The 23864-nt window shown below is 36.7% G+C and overlaps 1 protein-coding gene across 4 annotated transcripts in view; it reads right to left on the bottom strand.

Annotated features, from left to right (window-relative positions):
• Window positions 1-23864, bottom strand: part of enah (ENAH actin regulator) — a 99995-nt gene that overhangs the window by 21671 nt on the left and 54460 nt on the right. For all 4 annotated transcript variants that reach the window (XM_062043269.1, XM_062043268.1, XM_062043267.1 and 1 more), the window contains exons 2-4: window positions 19644-19809; window positions 15149-15326; window positions 3809-3881 (exon numbers count right to left, since the gene is read on the bottom strand). In XM_062043269.1, the coding sequence (XP_061899253.1) occupies window positions 3809-3881; window positions 15149-15326; window positions 19644-19809 (417 nt within the window). The remainder of the gene's footprint in view (window positions 1-3808; window positions 3882-15148; window positions 15327-19643; window positions 19810-23864) is intronic.

A 23864-nucleotide genomic window follows, 5' to 3' on the forward strand; every position in this document is an offset into this window, starting at 1 on the left:
AAAAAAATAAATAAATAAAAAGTACCAATGTTTGGGTTTTTTTACTGTAAATTTTTTAATTTTTTATTACAAGAATTAAAAAAAAAAAAATCCACTGTTGATGATTTTATGGTATCACATTTTGTTATGGTAACAAAAACTGGCAGCTGAGTTGCCAAAATAAAAACTAAACAGCCGTACAGTATTTATATTTACAGTAACAATAATAAAATAACACCACATATTTGACAGTACAAGTCTGGTGACTAAGCTGCCAGTTTTTTTCTGTAAAAAAAAAAAAAACAGTGGTCAAATCCACGGATTTATTTTACTCTTGCTTGAGCAAATTGTTGAAGAACAACATTTCTCAACAAGGAATTGAGGGATTCCACCATCTACGCTCCGTAATATCATCAAAAAGGTTCAGACAATCTGTAGAAATCACTGCACGTAAGCCATGATATTACGCACCTTGAACGTAATATCCAAAAGCCACATCGGTGTGTAAAGGATATCACCACATGGGCTCAGGAACACTTCGGAAAAACCACTGTCAGTAACTACAGTTGGTCGCTACGTCTGCAAGTGCAAGTTAAAACTCTACTATGCAAAGCCACAGCTATTGATCAACAACACCCGGAAGCGCCGCCGGCTTCGCTGGGCCCGAGCTCATCCAAGATGGACTGATGCAAAGTGGAAAAGCGTTCCGTGGTCTGACGAGTACCTTCTGAGACACTGAAGTCTGGCACAGTCCGTGGACCAGCTGGTCTGGGTGGCTCACAGCTGATTGGACATGAGTGCAGATGGTCCATATGGACATGTTCCAGTGGTGTATCAACACTATGAGGTGGTGTGTGGCCCAACTACACCATCCTCCACATGTTGCCAGAGCCCAAAGCAAACACCTTGGAGTTAAAGCAGTGTGTGTGTGTTGACTGCTTTCTTCTTCTTCTTCTCTTCATTCAACACATTTCCTCAGCGCGTCTCCGACACACACCCACGTGCTGCGCTGCTATTTATAGCTACGTCTATTATTTACGCCTCATGTCTTTTTAATCCGAGGGTAGCACCCCGATGCATGTGGCTCCATCTTTCCACTGTCAGCCATTCATTAATGCACACACACACACACACACACACACACACACACACACACACACACACACACACACACACACACACACACACACACACACACACACACACTAACACACACGCACGCACACACACACACACACACACACACACACACACACACACACACACACACACACATGTGAATAATTCTGTATAATAGACTGTATTTATATTATTCACACGTGAATAATGCTGTATAATAGACTGTATTTATGTTATTCACATGTGAATAATGCTGTATTATAGACTGTATTTATATTATTCACATGTGAATAATGCTGTATAAAAGACTGTATTTATATTATTCACATGTGAATAATGCTGTATAATAGACTGTATTTATATTATTCACTTGTGAATAATGCTGTATAGTAGACTGTATTTATATTATTCACATGTGAATAATGCTGTATAATAGACTGTATTTATATTATTTACATGTGAATAATGCTGTATAATAGACTGTATTTATATTATTCACATGTGAATAATGTTGTATAATAGACTGTATTTATATTATTCACATGTGAATAATGCTGTATAATAGACTGTATTTATATTATTCACATGTGAATAATGTTGTATAATAGACTGTATTTATGTTATTCACATGTGAATAATGCTGTATAATAGACTGTATTTATGTTATTCACATGTGAATAATGCTGTATAATAGACTGTATTTATATTATTCACATGTGAATAATGCTGTATAATAGACTGTATTTATATTATTCACATGTGAATAATGCTGTATAATAGACTGTATTTATATTATTCACATGTGAATAATGCTGTATAATAGACTGTATTTATATTATTCACATGTGAATAATGCTGTATAATAAACTGCATTTATATTATTCACATGTGAATAATGCTGTATAATAGACTGTATTTATGTTATTCACATGTGAATAATGCTGTATAATAGACTGTATTTATATTATTCACATGTGAATAATGCTGTATAATAGACTGTATTTATGTCATTCACATGTGAATAATGCTGTATTATAGACTGTATTTATATTATTCACATGTGAATAATGCTGTATAAAAGACTGTATTTATATTATTCACATGTGAATAATGCTGTATAATTGACTGTATTTATATTATTTACATGTGAATAATGCTGTATAATAGACTGTATTTATATTATTCACATGTGAATAATGCTGTATAATAGACTGTATTTATATTATTCACATGTAAAAAAATACCTAAGTGTTTATTGTCTATTGTGAGTGAACTGTGGTGCTGAATTTCCCCCAGGGATCAATAAAGTACTTTCTATTCTAAATAAAAATAAAAAATAAAAATAAATAATGAACTAAAAGCAGTCTTTTTTTCCAAAATGTGTCGATTTTTTTCTTATAAAATTGGGAACAATTTGTCATATTTTTTGTGTTTCTGTAATATTGCAATAATTTCTCGTAAAATTATTACTTTTTCATGTAAAATTATTACTTTTTAATGCAAAACGGTGACATTTGTCGTATAAAATTCTGACTTTTATCACAATATTGCCATTTTTTTTTGTTGTTCTTGTAAAATTGTGAAATTTTTTGAGTAAAATTGTGAAAATTTTTGAGTAAAAATTATGACTTTTGTCATCATTTTGCCAAGTAAAATTCAGATTGTTATTATAATATTGCCAACATTTTAAAGTTTTCGGAAAAAATTGTGACTTTTGTCGAGTAAAACGACGACTCTTTTCATAAAAATTGCCAAAATATTAAGCTTTTTCTTGTGAAATTGCGACTGTCATTTAATAAAATTCCAACTTTTATCACAATATTGCGCAAATGTTCAGTTTTTCTCGTAACATTTCGACTTGCGCTGAGCAAAATGACGACTTTTATTACAACACTGCCAAAATTATAAGTTTTTCTTGTGAAATTGTGACCTTTTTCTTGTGAAATTCCAACTCATTTTTCACAACAAGCTTTTTTTATATGTGCATAGTATGTATATATTATTAATGTTGTAAATACACTTCTTTATATATCTAGAAAGGCTGGTCCTGAAGAGGGAGGCATTTTTCAGAGGTCTCAAGAAGGTAAGAAATAAAAAAAATGTGTGTGTACTTGTTAAGAAACAGAAAGAAAAAGGACACAATGAGCACATTGAGAGCAACATACTTTCTACTTCCTGGCCGAACATCTCGCAAAAACGAGTCAAAGTGTTGACTCAAGCCTGAAGAATGCATGACTAGTGAGACACGTCATAGTCTTGCAGTCATTTAGGTATGCACACATCTCATACCACATCAAGCCTCGGTCATCACGACGATGAGATAAGTACACTACTAATGAACCCAGGTTCAATATGTGTTGATGATCATGTGGTGTGGTTGACCACTGGATGACATCATCCACTTGAAGGACTATTTGACACACCTGACATGCATTTCTGACAATGTGGGGACTCGTCTTGTCACCATACCAATATGGTGGTACCGCTACCAAAATGTATTTCCATACTTTTCTAAATAAAAGGGCCCAGAAAAAATGTCATTATTGTCTTCATTAGTATCGCGGTACTATACTAGTAGCGGTATACCATACAACCCTAGTGGGGGCTATGCAACATCCCCAAAAAAGGTAATCATGAACTTCCTGTCTTCTTGGTGGAAATGACAAACATTCGGGTTAGGGAAGGAAAAGGAAAGAATGTCGACGGTTACCTTTTTTGAACGTCCATTTCCTCGGCCGTGGGACCATTCTGAACATGGGGGGCCTGCCTCGGCAATGTAGGACCTGTTGGTGGAAACACACCGACAGGACACTTTATTTACATTCTGCCCATGGTTTGTTTCGCTGCACGAAAGCGGCAAGGCCGAAAACCAACATTGAACGCCCGTGACATTTGGATCCCTCAGGCGGTACTGCATCAAAAAGCCACATCGGTGTGTAAAGGATATCACCACGTGGGCTCAGGAACTCTTCAGAACACCACTGTCAGTAACTACAGTTAGTCGCTACATCTGTAAGTGCAAGTTAAAACTCTACTATGCAAAGCCAAAGCTATTTATCAACAACACCCAGAAACGCTTCGCCGGGCCCGAGCTCATCCAAGATGGACTGATGCAAAGTGGAAAAGTGTTCTGTGGTCTGACGAGTCCACATTTCAAATTTTTTTGGGAAACTGTGGATGTGGTGTTTTCCGGACCAAAGAGGAAAAGAACCATCCGGACTATTCTAGGGTGAAAGTGTAAAAGGCAGCATGTGTGATGGTATGGGGGTGTATTAGTGGTCAAGACATGGGTAACTTACACATCTGTGAAGGCACCATTAATGCTGAAAAGTACATACAGCTTTTGGAGCAACATATGTTGTCATCATGGACGCCCCTGCTTATTTCAGCAAGACGATGGCAAGCCACATTCTGCCCGTGTTAGAACAGGCCATGTAACACAGTGGTAACAACATTAAAACATGCTCACAATGACTTCCTGTTTAGTGCAAAGTTAGCTTCAAAATAAAAGCATGGCAGTATAAACCTGAATTCTACCACAACAACAAACAAAATGCATCCTTTTATCCTAAGGTTGTATCCTAAGGTTGTAGCCTAAAGTTTTATCCTAAGGTTTTATCCTAAGGTTTTATCCTAAGGTTGTAGCCTAAGGTTTTATCCTAAGGTTGTATCCTAAGGTTTTATCCTAAGGTTGTAGCCTAAAGTTTTATCCTAAGGTTTTATCCTAAGGTTGTATCCTAAGGTTTTATCCTAAGATACCATCCTACCATGTACCATCCTACCATGTACCATCCTACCATGTACCATCTTACCATGTACCATGTACCATCCTACCATGTACCATGTACCATCCTACCATGTACCATATACTATCCTGCCATGTACCATGTACCATCCTACCATGTACCATATACTATCCTGCCATGTACCATGTACCATCCTACCATGTACCATGTTTCATCCTTCCATGTACCATGTACCATCCTACCATGTACCATGTACCATCCTACCATGTACCATATACCATCCTACCATGTACCATCCTACCATGTACCATACACCATCCTACCATGTACCATCCTACCATGTACCATCCTACCATGTACCATATACCATCCTACCATGTACCATCCTACCGTGTACCATATACTATCCTACCATGTACCATATACCATCCTACCATGTACCATGTACCATCCTACCATGTACCATCCTACCATGTACCATATACCATCCTACCATGTACCATCCTACCATGTACCATATACTATCCTACCATGTACCATGTACCATCCTACCATGTACCATATACCATCCTACCATGTACCATCCTACCATGTACCATGTACCATCCTACCATGTACCATATACCATCCTACCATGTACCATCCTACCATGTACCATCCTACCATGTACCATCCTACCATGTACCAGTTAGTATTCAACCCTGTGTGTATAACACTAGAGTTTGTTAGTATTCAACCCTGGATGGAACCTGGTCTGGTGGTAACTGAGCCTGGTGAACACAGAACATGAGTCCACTTCCAAGGTAACTGAGCCTGGTGAACACAGAACATGAGTCCACTTCCAAGGTAACTGAGCCTGGTGAACACAGAACATGAGTCCACTTCCAAGGTAAGTGATCCTGGTGAACACAGAACATGAGTCCACTTCCAAGGTAAGTGAGCCTGGTGAACACAGAACATGAGTCCACTTCCAAGGTAAGTGATCCTGGTGAACACAGAACATGAGTCCACTTCCAAGGTAACTGAGCCTGGTGAACACAGAACATGAGTCCACTTCCAAGGTAAGTGAGCCTGGTGAACACAGAACATGAGTCCACTTCCAAGGTAACTGAGCCTGGTGAACACAGAACATGAGTCCACTTCCAAGGTAAGTGATCCTGGTGAACACAGAACATGAGTCCACTTCCAAGGTAAGTGAGCCTGGTGAACACAGAACATGAGTCCACTTCCAAGGTTACTGAGCCTGGTGAACACAGAACATGAGTCCACTTCCAAGGTAAGTGATCCTGGTGAACACAGAACATGAGTCCACTTCCAAGGTAAGTGATCCTGGTGAACACAGAACATGAGTCCACTTCCAAGGTAAGTGATCCTGGTGAACACAGAACATGAGTCCACTTCCAAGGTAAGTGATCCTGGTGAACACAGAACATGAGTCCACTTCCAAGGTAACTGAGCCTGGTGAACACAGAACATGAGTCCACTTCCAAGGAGACGTGTAGAACACACAGAAGTAAATTCCACACGTCCTCACCATGTCAAAGTTAACCGAGTTTCTCCCACGGAGGTTTATTTACACTGGGACAGCTGGACCACGGACTTATGTTACCTGTAACATAACTGTCAAACTATCATTTTTACAACTTGAAAAAAAATTCCAGGAATTCCCAGAATTGCCGTTTTTTTCAAACCCCTTTTTCACCCTTTTTCTGTCGACTACTTTTCCCACATTTTCAACCCAACAAAGTTGTTTTTTGAACTGGAAAAATTCCCGTTTTTCACGAAATCCCAGGAGATCCGTAATACCATTTTAGCTCATTCATATTTTTTTGTTCATTTTCAGAAAAAATATTCCCTCTTTTCCCGGAATTCCTAAATTTCAATGAAATTCCCATTGAAATGAATGGGAAATTTTTCCAAGTTGTACAATTCCCACATTTTTCAACCTATTCAAAGCATTCCACCTCCAAAACATTCCACTCCTGCACATTCAAAGTATCATTTTTCCAAGTCGAAAAATAATTCCAGGAATTCCCAGAATTGCCGTTTTTTTCAAACCCCTTTTTCACCCTTTTTCTGTCGACTACTTTCCCCACATTTTTCAAACCACTTCAACCATTCCACCTTCAAAACATTCCTCTTAATCAGGACAAAAAAACAAAGTTGTTTTTTGAACTGGAAAAATTCCCGTTTTTCACGAAATCCCAGGAAATCCGTAATACCATTTTAGCTCATTCTTATTTTTTTTTTTCCATTTTCAGAAAAAAATATTCCCTCTTTTCCCGGAATTCCTACATTTCAATGAAATGTCCCATTGAAATGAACCGGACATTTTTCAAAGTCCCACAACCGTGTCTGCTTGTAAGTACTCGGTGTGTGCGCGCTGCCCAACATGCTCCATGCCGGCATGGATTTAGTAAATGTTTCATATAATTTGGTATTTCAATGATTTCTTATTACTATTTTAATTATTATTTTTATCACAGTTCTTTTGCATTGTTTTAAGTTAATGAAGAACTCGACTATTTGAGTATGAATACAACATTTCCACCTACTACTCGCCCTATACTATAATCTGGGATGTTATTTTGGGGCTCCTGGGAGCCCGGGTGTCTAGAAGTGTGACAGATAGCTAAATGGACACCTCCACTATCATGTCACTAAGCCCTCCTATGTGGATGGCATGCCATACCACCGCCTGCTGGGAATGTCTGCATGATGTGAGCATGGTGATGACCATGATACTAAAAGTAGAGTGGGACTAACGTGTCACAATGACACCACTTGTAAACACGGACTAGGACTAGGAGCAGCAGATCTGCCAGGCAACTGGTGGGTGTGCCGCCCGTCTAATGGAAGGTTCATGTTTGGATGTTAGAAGTTAGGTTTAAAGGCCTGTTGATGGGAAGATGAGGGCTGGCTGGCGTAGGTGGAGCGCTAATGTTTTATCATAGTTCTGTGAGGTCCACTTGCTAAGTTGCTAAATTAGCCTTAGCGTCGTTAGCAACAGCATTGTTAAGCCTTACCAGGCTGAGAATTTTTAACCGTGTAGTTACATGTACATGGTTTTATAGTATTGTTGATCTTCTGTCTATCCTTCCAGTCAGGGGTTTATTTATTTTGTTTCTATCTTCATTTGAGAACGATGCTAGCACGTTAGCTCAGTAGCTAAGTGCTTCACCGATGTATTGTCGTGGAGATAAAAGTCACTTTAAATGTCCATTTCACGTTCTCGACTCTCATTTTCAAGAGGATATAGTATCCCAGGTGGTTTAAAATACAAATCTGTGATCCACAATAGAAAAAGGAGAAGAGTACATAGTTCTGTGAGGTCTGGTTGCTAAGTTGCTAAATTAGCCTTAGTGTCGTTAGCAACAGCATTGTTAAGCCTTACCAGGCTGAGATCTATTAACCGCGTAGTTACATGTACATGGTTTAATAGTATTTTTGCTCTTCTGTCTATCCTTCCGGTCAGGGGTTTATTTATTTTGTTTCTATCTTCATTTGAGAACGATGCTAGCACGTTAGCTCAGTAGCTAAGTGTGTCACCGATGTATTGTCTTGGAGATAAGTCACTTTAAATGTCCATTTCGCATGCTCGACTCCCATTTTCAAGAGGATATAGTATCCCAGGTGGTTTAAAATACAAATCAGTGATCCACAATAGAAAAAGGAGAAGAGTACATAGTTCTGTGAGGTCCGGTTGCTAAGTTGCTAAATTAGCCTTAGTGTCGTTAGCAACAGCATTGTTAAGCCTTACCAGGCTGAGAATTTTTAACCGTGTAGTTACATGTACATGGTTTAATAGTATTGTTGCTCTTCTGTCTATCCTTCCAGTCAGGGGTTTATTTATTTTGTTTCTATCTTCATTTGAGAACGATGCTATCACGTTAGCTCAGTAGCTAAGTGTGTCACCGATGTATTGTCGTGGAGATAAAAGTCACTTTAAATGTCCATTTCGCGTTCTCGACTCTCATTTTCAAGAGGATATAGTATCCCAGGTGGTTTAAAATACAAATCCGTGATCCACAATAGAAAAAGGAGAGCGTACATAGTTCTGTGAGGTCCGGTTGCTAAGTTGCTAAATTAGCCTTAGCGTCGTTAGCAACAGCATTGTTAAGCCTTACCAGGCTGAGATCTATTAACCGTGTAGTTACATGTACATGGTTTAATAGTATTGTTGGTCTTCTGTCTATCCTTCCAGTCAGGGGTTTATTTCTTTTGTTTCTATATGCAGTTAAGCCCGATGTGCTATCACGTTAGCTCAGTAGCTAAGTGTGTCACCGATGTATTGTCGAGGAGATAAAAGTCACTTTAAATGTCCATTTCGCGTTCTGGACTCTCATTTTCAAGATGATATAGTATCCCAGGTGGTTTAAAATACAAATCTGTGATCTACAATAGAAAAAGGAGAGAGTGTGGAATCCAATGAGCCAGCTTGTACCTAAGTTACGGTCAGAGCGAAAAAAGATACGTCCTGCACTGCACTCTAGTCCTTCACTCTCACGTTCCTCATCTACGAATCTTTCATCCTCGCTCAAATTAATGGGGTAATCGTCACTTTCTCGGTCCGAATCTCTCTCGCTCCATTGTAAACAACGGGGAATTGTGAGGAATACTAGCTCCTGTGACGTCACGCTACTTCCGCTACAGGCAAGGCTTTTTTTTTTTTAATCAGCAAGCAAAAGTTGCTAACTTTATCGTCGATTTTCTCTACTAAATCCTTTCAGCAAAAATATGGCAATATCACGAAATGATCAAGTATGACACATAGAATGGATCTGCTATCCCCGTTTAAATTAAAAAAAAATCATTTCAGTAGGCCTTTAAGTTCAGTGGGGCAACGGAACCATGGTCGTACTGTACATACTGTACATACTGTACATACTGTACATACTGTACATACACAATTACATCTGAAATACTTCTAATATGGTCAAATAAGCACAATATTGCTTTTATTTCATCAAAACACAATTGAATTGTTCAATTGAGGGATTCCACCATCTACGCTCCGTAATATCATCAAAAGGTTCGGAGAATCTGGGGAAATCACTGCCCGTGAGCCATGATGTTACGCACCTTGAACATAATATCAAAAAGCCACATCAGTGTGTAAAGGATATCTCCACATGGTCTCCGGAACACTTCAGAAAACCCACCGTCAGTAACTACAGTCGGTCGCTACGTCTGCAAGTGCGAGTTAAAACTCTACTATGCAAAGCCAAAGATATTGATCAACAACACCCAGAAACGCTTCGCTGGGTGTTGTGGAAAAGTGGAAAATTGTTCTGTAGTCTGACGAGTCCAAATTGGTTTTGGAAACCGTGGACCAAAGAGGGAAAAGAACCATGGGGACTGTTCTAGGGTGAAAGTGTAAAAGGCAGCATGTGTGATGGTATGGGGGTGTATTAGTGGTCAAGACATGGGTAACTTACACACCTGTGAAGGCACCATTAATGCTGAAAAGGTACATACAGCTTTTGGAGCAACATGTGTCGTCATGGACCACCCCTGCTTATTTCAGCAAGACGACGCCAAGCCAGGTGTTACAACAGCGTGGCTTCATAGTAAAAGAGTGCGGGTACTAGACCGGCCTGCCTGTAGTCCAGACATTGAGGCTAAAATATGAGTAACTACAGTTGGTTGCTACATCTGTAAGTGCAAGTGAAAACTCTACTATGCAAAGCCACAGCCATTTATCAACAACACCCGGAAACAGAAAAGTGTTTTGTGGTCTGACAAGTCCACATTTCAAAGTGTTTTTTGAAACTGTGGTCCAAAGAGGAAAAGAACCATCCGGACTGTTCTAGGGTGAAAGTGTAAAAGGCAGCATGTGTGATGGTATGGGGGTGTATTAGTGGTCAAGACATGGGTAACTTACACACCTGTGAAGGCACCATTAATGCTGAAAAGGTACATACAGCTTTTGGAGCAACATGTGTCGTCGTCATGGACGCCCCTGCTTATTTCAGCAAGCCAGGTGTCACAACAGCGTAGTAAAAGAGCGCGGGTACTCGACTCAAGGCAGACTTCCTATCCGTTTCAGCATCCTGTCCCCCTCAGCTTCAACATGCACATGAAACCGACACGGTACGCGGTCACGGTGTATTTACCAGCCGACGGTCCCGTCGAGTCCTCGTTTACTCACTTCTGAGAAAGATTTGAGCGCGGCTGATCTTTTGACGCTCCTGGGAGAATGCGGGAAGTCTCGCCACGGCCGGCATTTTCCTGGATGCTTCCCAGAACTTGTCCTTCGGGGGGACAGTCGGTTTAGGCGGAATAAAAAATAAAAAATGGTGTTGTCCTAAATCTCTGCTCTTTCTAGGGCTGTCTTCAGTCACCGGAATGGTCTTCCAGTCTGCATGAGGACTTGTGGTGCAATGCTGGTGATGCCAGAGACTTCACTGTATGCTCCAGAGAAGAAACTACAACTCCGCCAGATAGGAGGGAGGGGGAGGGGGAGGGGGGGGGAGGGGTGTATTGTGATATATGTGCCGTCACCAACTCTAAAAATGTTTAAACTGTTTTCGTCGTAAGGATAAAGACTAAAAGCAGGAAGCTGTTTCTAAGCGCTCGGTGGAGTTTTGTTGCCAGAGAGACAAAATAAGAGCCCGGTTAGCAAGTCGTCACGTCGACACGGAGAAGGAGAGATTCTTCTGCCAAGTCTGTCGCCAGCTGTGAGAGTCAACAGAGCGGAGCGTTTTATTCCGTTTGCCAAGACCACGTGAAGGATTTAGCCTAAATTCCGGACTGTAAGCCTCAACTCTACATGCTGCTTCTAAAGAACGGTGCCGCTGATTTATGGATTTTTTTTTTTTCTTCCGCTAATTGCCGTAATGTTTTGTGTTCAATAGTTTTCATTGAACCCGAAGCTCATGGAGAGAATGCCAAGAGTGTGCAAAGCAGCAATCAGAACAAAGGGTGGCTATTTTGAAGACACTAGAATATAAAACATGTTTTCCGTTATTTTTTTTGTGAAGTACATAACTCCACATGTGTTCATTCCTAGTTTTGATGTGACTATCTACAATGTAAATAGTCATGACAATAAAGAAAACACATTGAATGAGGAGAAGGTGTGTCCAAACCTTTGGCCTGTACTATATATATATATATATATATATATATATATATATATATATATATATATATATATATATATACACACAAATATATATATATATATATACTGTATATATATATATATACAGTATATATATATATATATATATATATATATATATATATATATATATATATATATATATATATATATACACATATACATATACACACACATACATAATGACACATATATAAATACACACATACATACATATATGTGCACACATACAGATTTCTACACACATATATACATATACATATACAGTATAGGCACATATGTACACATACATACACACACACATATTAACACATATATACATATACACACACATACATAGACACATTTATACATATACACACATAGACACATTTACACATGTAAACACATACATAAACACGTATATACATATACACACACATACATAGACATTTATATACAGTACATATACACTACCGTTCAAAAGTTTGGGGTCACCCAAACAATGTTGTGGAATAGCCTTCATTTCTAAGAACAAGAATAGACTGTCAAGTTTCAGATGAAAGTTCTCTTTTTCTGGCCATTTTGAGCGTTTAATTGACCCCGCAAATGTGATGCTCCAGAAACTCAATCTGCTCAAAAGAAGGTCAGTTTTGTAGCTTCTGTAACGAGCTAAAGTGTTTTCAGATGTGTGAACATGATTGCACAAGGGTTTTCTAATCATCAATTAGTCTTCTGAGCCAATGAGCAAACACATTGTACCATTAGAACACTGGAGTGATAGTTGCTGGAAATGGGCCTCTATACACCTATGTAGATATTGCACCAACAACCAGACATTTGCAGCTAGAATAGTCATTTAGCACATTAGCAATGTATAGAGTGTATTTCTTTAAAGTTAAGACTAGTTTAAAGTTATCTTCATTGAAAAGTACAGTGCTTTTCCTTCAAAAATAAGGACATTTACATGTGACCCCAAACTTTTGAACGCTAGTGCATGTATATACACACATTTACACCTATACACACATACACATACATACATATACACACACATACATAGACACATATACACACATACATAAACACATTTTTACATATACACACATACATAGACACATTTACACACACATACATAGACACACATATATATATATATATATATATATATATATATATATATATATATATATATATATATATATATATATATATATATATATATATATATATATATATATATATATATATATATATATATATATATATATATATATATACATACACACATATACGTGCACACATACATATACATACACATATACAGTATCTCCGTAGCAGAACCTCCCGGTTCCGTAACAGCTTCTTCCCTCAGGCTGTAAGACTCTTGAACGCATCATAATAATCCCCTCAATCCCCCCCCAAAAATGGATTAACTGGCTGGAATAAAAAGACAATATAACATACATCCATAAACGTACAATATATTCATCTGTACAGTAATCTATTTATTTATATCTGCACCTTATTGCTCTTTTATCCTGCACTACAACCAGCTAATGCAACCTTCTTATCTGTACTGTAAAGTTCACATTTCAATGACAATAAAAGGAAGTCTAAGTCTATATACGCACATATACATACACACATACATATATACACACATCTACATATATACACACATACATATATACACACATACATATACATATATACACACATACATATACACACATACATATATACACACACATACATATATACACACATATACATATACACACATATACATATACACACATACATGTATGCACACATATACATATATACACACATACATATACACACATACATATATATACACATATACATATATACACATACATGTATGCACACATATACATATATACACACATACATATATACACTCATATACATATATACACACATACATATACACACATACATGTATACACACATATACATATATACACACATATACATATATACACACATACATGTATACACACATACATATATACACACATATACATATATACACATACATGTATGCACACATATACATATATACACATACATGTATGCACACATATACATATATACACACATACATATATACACTCATATACATATATACACACATACATGTATACACACATACATATATACACACATATACATATATACACACATACATATATACACACATATACATATATACACACATACATGTATACACACATATACATATATACACACATACATATATACACACATATACATATATACACACATACATGTATACACACATATACATATATACACATACATGTATACACACATATACATATATACACACATACATATATACACACACATAAATATATACGCACATATACATATACACACATACATGTATGCACAAATATACATATATACACACATACATATACACACATACATGTATACACACATATACATATATACACACACATACATATACACACATACATGTATACACACATATACATATATACACACATATATATACACACATATACATATATACACACATACATATACACACATACATATATACACACATATACATATATACACACATACATATATACACACATATACATATATACACACATACATGTATACACACATACATATATACACATACATGTATACACACATATACATATATACACACATACATATATACACACATATACATATATACACACATACATGTATACACACATATACATATATACACACATATACATATATACACACATACATGTATACACACATATACATATATACACACATACATATATACACACATATACATATATACACATACATGTATACACACATATACATATATACACACATACATGTATACACACATATACATATATACACACATACATGTATACACACATATACATATACACACATACATATATACACACATATACATATATACACACATATACATATACACATATACATATATACACACACACATACACAGATTGACAAATACAGGTATATACACATATATACATATAAAAATACCACACAATCATTGGATCAGCTTGACCACACACCATCAGACTAGAAACTTGTCAGCGCACAGAAGCGAGCATGTTTGAGAACTCACCAGTTTCCTGGGAGTTGAGCACCTCCAGGGCGTGCATCATGGCGCTGGCAAACACGTTGGCATCCTCCTTGCTGCCAAAGTTCAGCCCATAAACCTGCCGGGCATCCCGCCATTGGTGGAAGGTCTGCGTGGCCTGGTTGTACTTCAGTCCTTTGGGAATGGCACAGTTGATCACCACCTGGTGAGGCATGAAAGAAGGTAAGAGTTTATATATAGCAGACATGGGTCTGGTAAGTAGCGGCGAATCATTCTCAGTACTAACATTAAGAAGGTGGATGGATTGACACACTTTATTCATACATATTATTTCCAGGCTTTTTGTTACGGCGAGGGCTCGAACCCTTTGGGTTTTGTCACACTCCATTTCTTTGTTGTTTAATTAAATATATTGTTCTTTATTTAGTATATTATATTGTTTATATATATATATATATAATAAATACATCGAGCAATATTTCCCCATTGTGGTTCTGTGCCGTCACAACTCCCTCCTGTAAACATAACACTTTCCAGGGCCAAATAAAACACACGGGGCCTTGAGTTGGACACATGTGCTATACACGTATCGCCCATCGTCCCCAGTGGTGCCAAGTTTAATTAAATATATTGTTCTTTATTTAGTATATTATATTGTTTATATATATATATATATATATATATATATATATATATATATATATATATATATATATATATATATATATATATATATATATATATATATATATATATATATATATATATATATATATTAAATACATAGAGCAATATTGCCCCATTGTGGTTCTGTGCCGTCACAACTCCCTCCTGTAAACATAACACTTTCCAGGGCCAAATAAAACAAACTGAAGGCCCCCGGGCCTTGAGTTGGACACATGTGCTATACACGTATCGCCCATCGTCCCCAGTGGTGCCATGCATGTGCAGCGAGGACTTGGCGGGCGAGTGCGTGCGCAGCAAGTTCATGTGCAGCCAGACATCAGCTGCCATGGAAATGCTGACAAGGTCCACTTTGTCAGCCAAAAGGACAACTCGGTCAGGACTGCAGAGAAAAAGGTATAGAGCGCCCACATTTTTTGGGGTTTCTTTGAAAATGTAGGTGGGTGAGGCAAGGGCCATCCACAATATTTGATAAATAGAACCAGCATCACGCACAGCAGGGGGGCGTGCAAACTTTTTCCAGCCAGGACCGCATTTAGTCCAATGGAAAGATGTGGCGGACACTTTGATGCTCTTTGCACGTTAAAAGATGCTAAAAGCCAAACATTGTAAGTTATATGTAAGCTTTGTGTTATAGGTGACAAAAACAATTAATGTAATCTAGGGTGGTACGGTACACCGATACTAGTGTAGCACCGTGATACCAACGAATCCATGTCTCATTTGGTGACATCTATCAAAATGAGGGTGGTCCCAAAAAGGAGGGGTTTTTCAAATTGACTGTGTGTCGCTTTTAAAAGTGCTCCCCCGTCTGGTCAACATATGAAATAACAAGTGTGTGTAAGAAATTGAAATGCGCCAAAATGAACCAAAAAAATAAAATAAATATGTATACATAGAGACATACTGTAATAAATTGAAGTAAATAATGAAGATTAACAAACAATTACCGTATTTTTCGGACTATAAGTCGCAGTTTTTTTCATAGTTTGGCCGGGCTCCAGTGCGACTTATATATGTTTTTTTCTTTTTTTATTATGCATTTTCGGCAGGTGCGACTTATACTCCGAAAAATACGGTACTAACAAAACAAAAAAAACAGTCTTTTTCTCACAATGTGTCGACTTTTTTTCTTGTAAAATTGGGAACAATTTCTCATATTCTTTCTGTTTCTGTAAAATTGCAATATTTTCTCGTAAAATTATGACTTTTTTGTGTAAAATTATTACTTTTTAATGCAAAATGGCGACATTTGTCATATAAAATTCTGACCTTTATCACAATATTGCCACATTTTTTTTGTTGTTCTGGTAAAATAGTGACTTTTTTTGAGTAAAATTATGACTTTTGTCATCATTTTGCCAAGTAAAATTCAGATTGTTATTATAATATTGCCAACATTTAAAAAGTTTTCTTATAAAATTGTGACTTTTGTCGAGTAAAATGACGACTCTTTTCATAAAATTGCCCAAATGTTAAGCTTTTCTTGTAAAATTGCGACTGTTATTGAGTAAAATTCCAACTTTTATCATAATATTGCACAAATGTTCAGTTTTTCTTGTAAAAATTTGTACTTGCGTTGAGTAAAATGACGACTTTTATTATAATACTGCCAAAATTCTAAGTTTTTCTCGTGAAATTGTGACCTTTTTCTGGTGAAATTCTAACTCATTTTTCACAAAAAGCTTTTTTTATATATGCATAGTATGTATATATTATTAATGTTGTAAATACACTAGTGCGTGTGCATGTGCGTGTGTGTGTGTGTGTGTGTGTGTGTGTGTGTGTGTGTGTGTGTGTCCCAGTCGCCCAAAGCTGTAAGCGGAGGAGAAACAGTGGATTACGTAATGCTTTCATATTTCCCTAAACACAGCAGAACTGACTTCCATAATTGTGAAAATAGACAACAAGTCATTTAGAAAAACACAAAAAAATAAAAAATAAAAATGGAATCCATTAAATATGTTACAATAATTTGCTTGGTTAGCGATCATATATATATATATATATATATATATATATATATATATATATATATATATATATATATATATATATATATATATATATATATATATATATATATATATAAAACCCTGAAGGGAATAAGCGGTAGATGGATGGATATATATATATATATATATATATATATATATATATATATATACAGTATAAATATATATATATATATATATACAGTATAAATATATATATATATATATACAGTATAAATATATATATATATATATATATATATATATACAGTATAAATATATATATACAGTATAAATATATATATATATATATATATATATATATATATATATATATATATATATATATATATATATATATATATATATATATATATATATATATATATATATATATATATATATAAAACCCTGAAGGGAATAAGCGGTAGATGGATGGATGGATATATATATATTTATATATATATATATATATATATATATATATATATATATATATATATATATATATATATATATATATATATATATACATATATATATATATACATATATATATATATATATATATATATATATATATACATATATATATATATATATATATACATATATATACATATATATATACATATATATATATATATATATATATATATATATATATATATATACATATATATATACATATATATATATATATACATATATATATATATATACAGTATATATATATATATATATATATATACAGTATATATGTATATATATGTATATATATATATATACAGTATATATATATATATATATATATATATATATATATATATATATATATATATATATATATATATATATATATATATATATATATATATATATATATATATAAATATATATAGTCAAGGTTTCTGTGGTTTATCCGTTATACAGTTCTCAATACCGGGGTAGAGCGGAATATACGTTAGGTCAGGAAAAAAACATACACATATATATACATATATATATATATATATACATATATATATATATATATATATATATATATATATATATATATATATATATATATATATATATATATATATATATATATACACATGCTCTCATTAAGCTCTCATTAATCACCTTGATAATTAATTCCAATTAAAACAACAAGATAGTGAAATAAAATGACAGCTTCAATATGTATTTTCTTATAATTGATTTATATAGTCGTATAAAATGCAGCTATAACTTATCATATTACAAACACAAACTAATATGCTGTATATAATTATATTATATATATATAAGCATTTATCTTCCAACATGACAAGGTCCATAAAGACATGGATGACAGAGTCTGGTGTGGATGCACTTGACTGGCCTGCACAGAGTCCTGACATGAACCCAATAGAACACCTTTGGAGTGAATTAGAACAGAGACTGAGAGCCAGTCTGGTCTCGTTGTCAGTTAACCTTCGACTCACGCTAACAAAAATGGCCGTCTTCATGTTGGTCATACCGATTGACGTTAAGTATTCATTTGTAGACATTTTTTGGACGGAACAATTACGTTAAAGTTGCCATGGTTACCGTGGTTAAACTCCAGCCCTGCATGAGTGTAGACATGTAGTGAACCACTCCTCCCGACGTCATCAGCCTGATTTGTATCAACATGGAACACAAACCACACCCCTCTACAGGAAGCTCTACAGGTTCCAGGAACCCGAAGCTCCAGGGGTAAGGGCTCTGTGTTGAGGTGGCCCCCAGTTGAGGTGGCCCCCAGTTGAGGTGGCCCCCAGTTGAGGTGGCCCCCAGTACCATGGTCCTGCTCAGTTTAAAAAGGATCCACCCACCTGATGATCTTGGATCTTGCGCCCGACTACACGGAAGGCGTTGCTTCCTGTGTGGTGGTAGATGTGGACTCTGCTGAAGCCGGTGGAACCTCCTGCAGGAACCCACTTCTTGTTGGCGTCGTCGTACACCATGACTGCGGCCCGGGCCTGGCAGATGCTCTGTTCACTGGAGGACGAACAACACAAACACAACAACCTTAGGATACAACCTTAGGATACAACCTTAGGATAGAACCTTAGGATACAACCTTAGGATACAACTTTAGGATACAACCTTAGGATACAACCTTAGGATACAATCTTAGGATACAACCTTAGGATACAACTTTAGGATACAACCTTAGGATACAACCTTAGGATAACACCTTAGGATACAACCTTACGATACAACCTTAGGATACAACCTTAGGATACAATCTTAGGATACAACCTTAGGATACAACTTTAGGATACAACCTTAGGATAAAATCTTAGGATACAACCTTAGGATAAAACCTTAGGATACAACCTAAGGATACAACCTTAGGATAAAACCTTAGGTCAAAACCTTAGGATACAACCTTAGGATACAACCTTAGGATAAAATCTTAGGATACAACCTTAGGATACAACCTTAGGATAAAACCTTAGGATACAACCTTAGGATAAAACCTTAGGATACAACCTTAGGATACAACCTTGGGATAAAACCTTAGGATACAACCTTAGGATACAACCTTAGGATACAACCTTAGGTTAAAACCTTAGGATACAACCTTAGGATACAACATTAGGAAAAAACCTTAGGATAAAACCTTAGGATACAACCTTAGGATAAAACCTTAGGATACAACCTTAGGATACAACCTTGGGATACAACCTTGGGATACAACCTTAGGATACAACCTTAGGATACAACCTTAGGTTAAAACCTTAGGATACAACCTTAGGATACAACATTAGGAAAAAACCTTAGGATAAAACCTTAGGATACAACCTTAGGATACAACCAAAGGATAGAACCTTAGGATACAACCTTAGGATACAACCTTAGGTTAAAACCTTAGGTTAAAACCTTAGGATAAAACCTTAGGATAAAAGGATGCATTTCGTTTGTTGTTGTGGTAGAATTCAGGTTTATACTGCCATGCTTTATTTTGAAGCTAACTCTGCATTAAACAGGAAGTCATTGTGGGCATGTTTTAATGTTGTTACCACTGTGTTACATGGCCTGTTCTAACACGGGCAGAATGTGGCTTGGCATCGTCTTGCTGAAATAAGCAGGGGCGTCCATGATAACAACATATGTTGCTCCAAAAGCTGTATGTACCTTTCAGCATTAATGGTGCCTTCACAGATGTGTAAGTTACCCATGTCTTGACCACTAATACACCCCCATACCATCACACATGCTGCCTTTTACACTTTCACCCTAGAACAATCCCCATGGTTCTTTTCCTCTTTGGTCCGGAGGACACCATGTCCACAGTTTCCAAAAACAATTTGAAACGTGGACTCGTCAGAACCACAGAACACTTTCCCACTTTGCATCAGTCCATCTTAGATGAGCTGGGGCCCAGCGAAGCGTTTCTGGGTGTTGTTGATAAATGGCTTTGGCTTTTGCATAGTAGAGTTTTAACTTGCACTTACAGATGTAGCGACCGACTGTAGTTACCGACAGTGGCTTTCTGAAGTGTTCCTGAGCCCACGTGGTGATATCCTTTACACACCGATGTGGCTTTTTGACACAGTACCGCCTGAGGGATCCAAGGTCACGGGCGTTCAATGTTTTTTCCAGATTCTCTGAACCTTTTGACGATATTACGGAGCGTAGATGGTGAAATCCCTAAATTCCTTGTTGAGAAATGTTGTTCTTAAACTGTTCAACAATTTGCTCAGGCATTTGTTGACAAAGTGGTGACCCTCGCCCCGTCCTTGTTTGTGAACGACTGAGCATTTCATGGAAGCTGCTTTTATACCCAATCATGGCACCCACCTGTTCCCAATTAGCCTGTTCACCTGTGGGATGTTCCAAATAAATTCCACTTTAATGCCAATGTATCCAACGTGTGTTTGAGAAGGCGCCGGTCAATCGGTCCTAAACCGTAGCCGTTTTCTACGAACTCTGGACCACTCGTTGAGACATCCAAGTGGCTGACAAAGCCGAGGTTTCACTTCCTCACGTCACGGAATCTCCGATTTGAATCCTACCGTTAAAAGGTTACAAAAGCGGAGGGACGTGCGGGTCAGCCCAGAATAGCGCAGGAAATGAAAGATGAGCGCATGTTCCACCTCCGTCATGAATGGTAATAAGGCTTTAGAGAGCGGTTCTGACTTCAGAGAGGAGGAGAGCAGCTTGGGGGCTTCACCAGCCTGCATGTGCCAGGATTAGTGGGTGAGCCGCTGCTGTTGTGTACAACCAGCAACACATTTGTGCTGGTGTGTTCGGGGAACTGTAAGGAACAAAAAAAAATGTGTTGGTTGAAATCCACACAAGGGAAAAAAAAAAGAGTGAATTGGAATATTTGTACGCGGAAATACTGACTCAATTCTCTACTGATGGTTACGAGTTACATAACTAGCCAACAGACTTTTCTAAAAATAGACAACCAAAAAAGTGGGGGAGGCGATTCCGGGCATATCTTTTACGTGAATTCCCCATAGGGGGGTGGCGCTTATACAGCCCCCCAAAAAAAGATTTTGTGACGGTAAGAAAGTGTAAGTGTAATCTTCTTCTCACTCCTTTTCAAATATGTAAAAAAAACAACAAACAAAGAAAGTCCATTGCTCATTTTGTTTATTTTGTTCCGTTTTTTACTCTCCATTGTTTTCATGTTGGCTGTTAAGACTATAGCACTCTATTGGATCGGGCTTGTCCTGGTTTTTTTGCATATTTCAAATAAAAATATATCAAATCAAATCCAATCAAATATCGATTTCTCCCTCCCCCACCCCACGCCTTCACCACCGCTTGTTTCCCCTCGGGGTGATGGACGGCTGGCAGCGCTTCATAGCAGCAGTCGACCTCCAGGGCCCCAACTCCCCGCCCCTCTGTTGCGAGTTGTCGTGTTGCGAGTTGTCGTGATTAAATGTAACGTGTTTATGTGTGCATTGCGTGGAGGTTTTTTCCCAGTCTAGATTGTATTTTTTTTACTCATCTTCTTCCCCAGCATTTTAACTTTTTCTTATCTTTTACAGGGCGCCTTTGGCGACCCATCAGCATTCCGGTTCTGTAACCCTGTACACTGTTTGTTTGTCTCATCTTGAACGGGTTTGTGCCGAAAACATAGTTTCGTTGTACTTGTGCAATGGCAATAATCGACCAGATACGCTCCTGGACTTGGTATCATTACAGTGGATGTCAGGTGTAGTTAAGTTAAAAGTGAAAGTACCAATGATTGTCACACACACACACGAGGTGTGGTGAAATTTGTCCTCTGCATTTGACCCATCCCCTTGTTCACCCCCTGGGAGGTGAGGGGAGCAGTGGGGGGCAGTGGGCAGCAGCGGTGGCCACGCCCGGGAATCATTTTTGGTGATTTAACCCCCAATTCCAACCCTTGATGCTGAGTGCCAATGGGTCCCATTTTTATAGTCTTTGGTATGACTCGGCCTGGGGTTTGAACTCACAACTAGAGATGTCCGATAATGGCTTTTTGCCGATATCCGATATTCCGATATTGTCCAACTCTTTAATTACCGATACCGATATCAACCGATACCGATACTGATATATACAGTCGTGGAATTAACACATTATTATGCCTAATTTGGACAACCAGGTATGGTGAAGATAAGGTCCTTTTTTTTAAAATTAATAAAATAAAATAAGATAAATAAATTAAAAACATTTTCTTGAATAAAAAAGAAAGTACAACAATATAAAATCAGTTACATAGAAACTAGTAATGAATGAAAATTAGTAAAATGAAGTGTTAAAGGTTAGTACTATTAGTGGAGCAGCAGCACGCACAATCATGTGTGCTTACGGACTGTATCCCTTGCAGACTGTATTGATATATATTGATATATAATGTAGGAAGCAGAATATTAATAACAGAAAGAAACAACCCTTTTGTGTGAATGAGTGTGAATGGGGGAGGGAGGTTTTTTGGGTTGGTGCACTAATTGTAAGTGTATCTTGTGTTTTTTATGTTGATTTAATTAAAAAAAACAAAAAAAAACAACAAAAAAAACGATACCGATAATAAAAAAAACGATACCGATAATTTCTGATATTAC

The sequence above is a fragment of the Entelurus aequoreus genome, linkage group LG03 (genome assembly GCF_033978785.1).
Source record: "Entelurus aequoreus isolate RoL-2023_Sb linkage group LG03, RoL_Eaeq_v1.1, whole genome shotgun sequence".
Lineage (NCBI taxonomy): Eukaryota > Metazoa > Chordata > Actinopteri > Syngnathiformes > Syngnathidae > Entelurus > Entelurus aequoreus.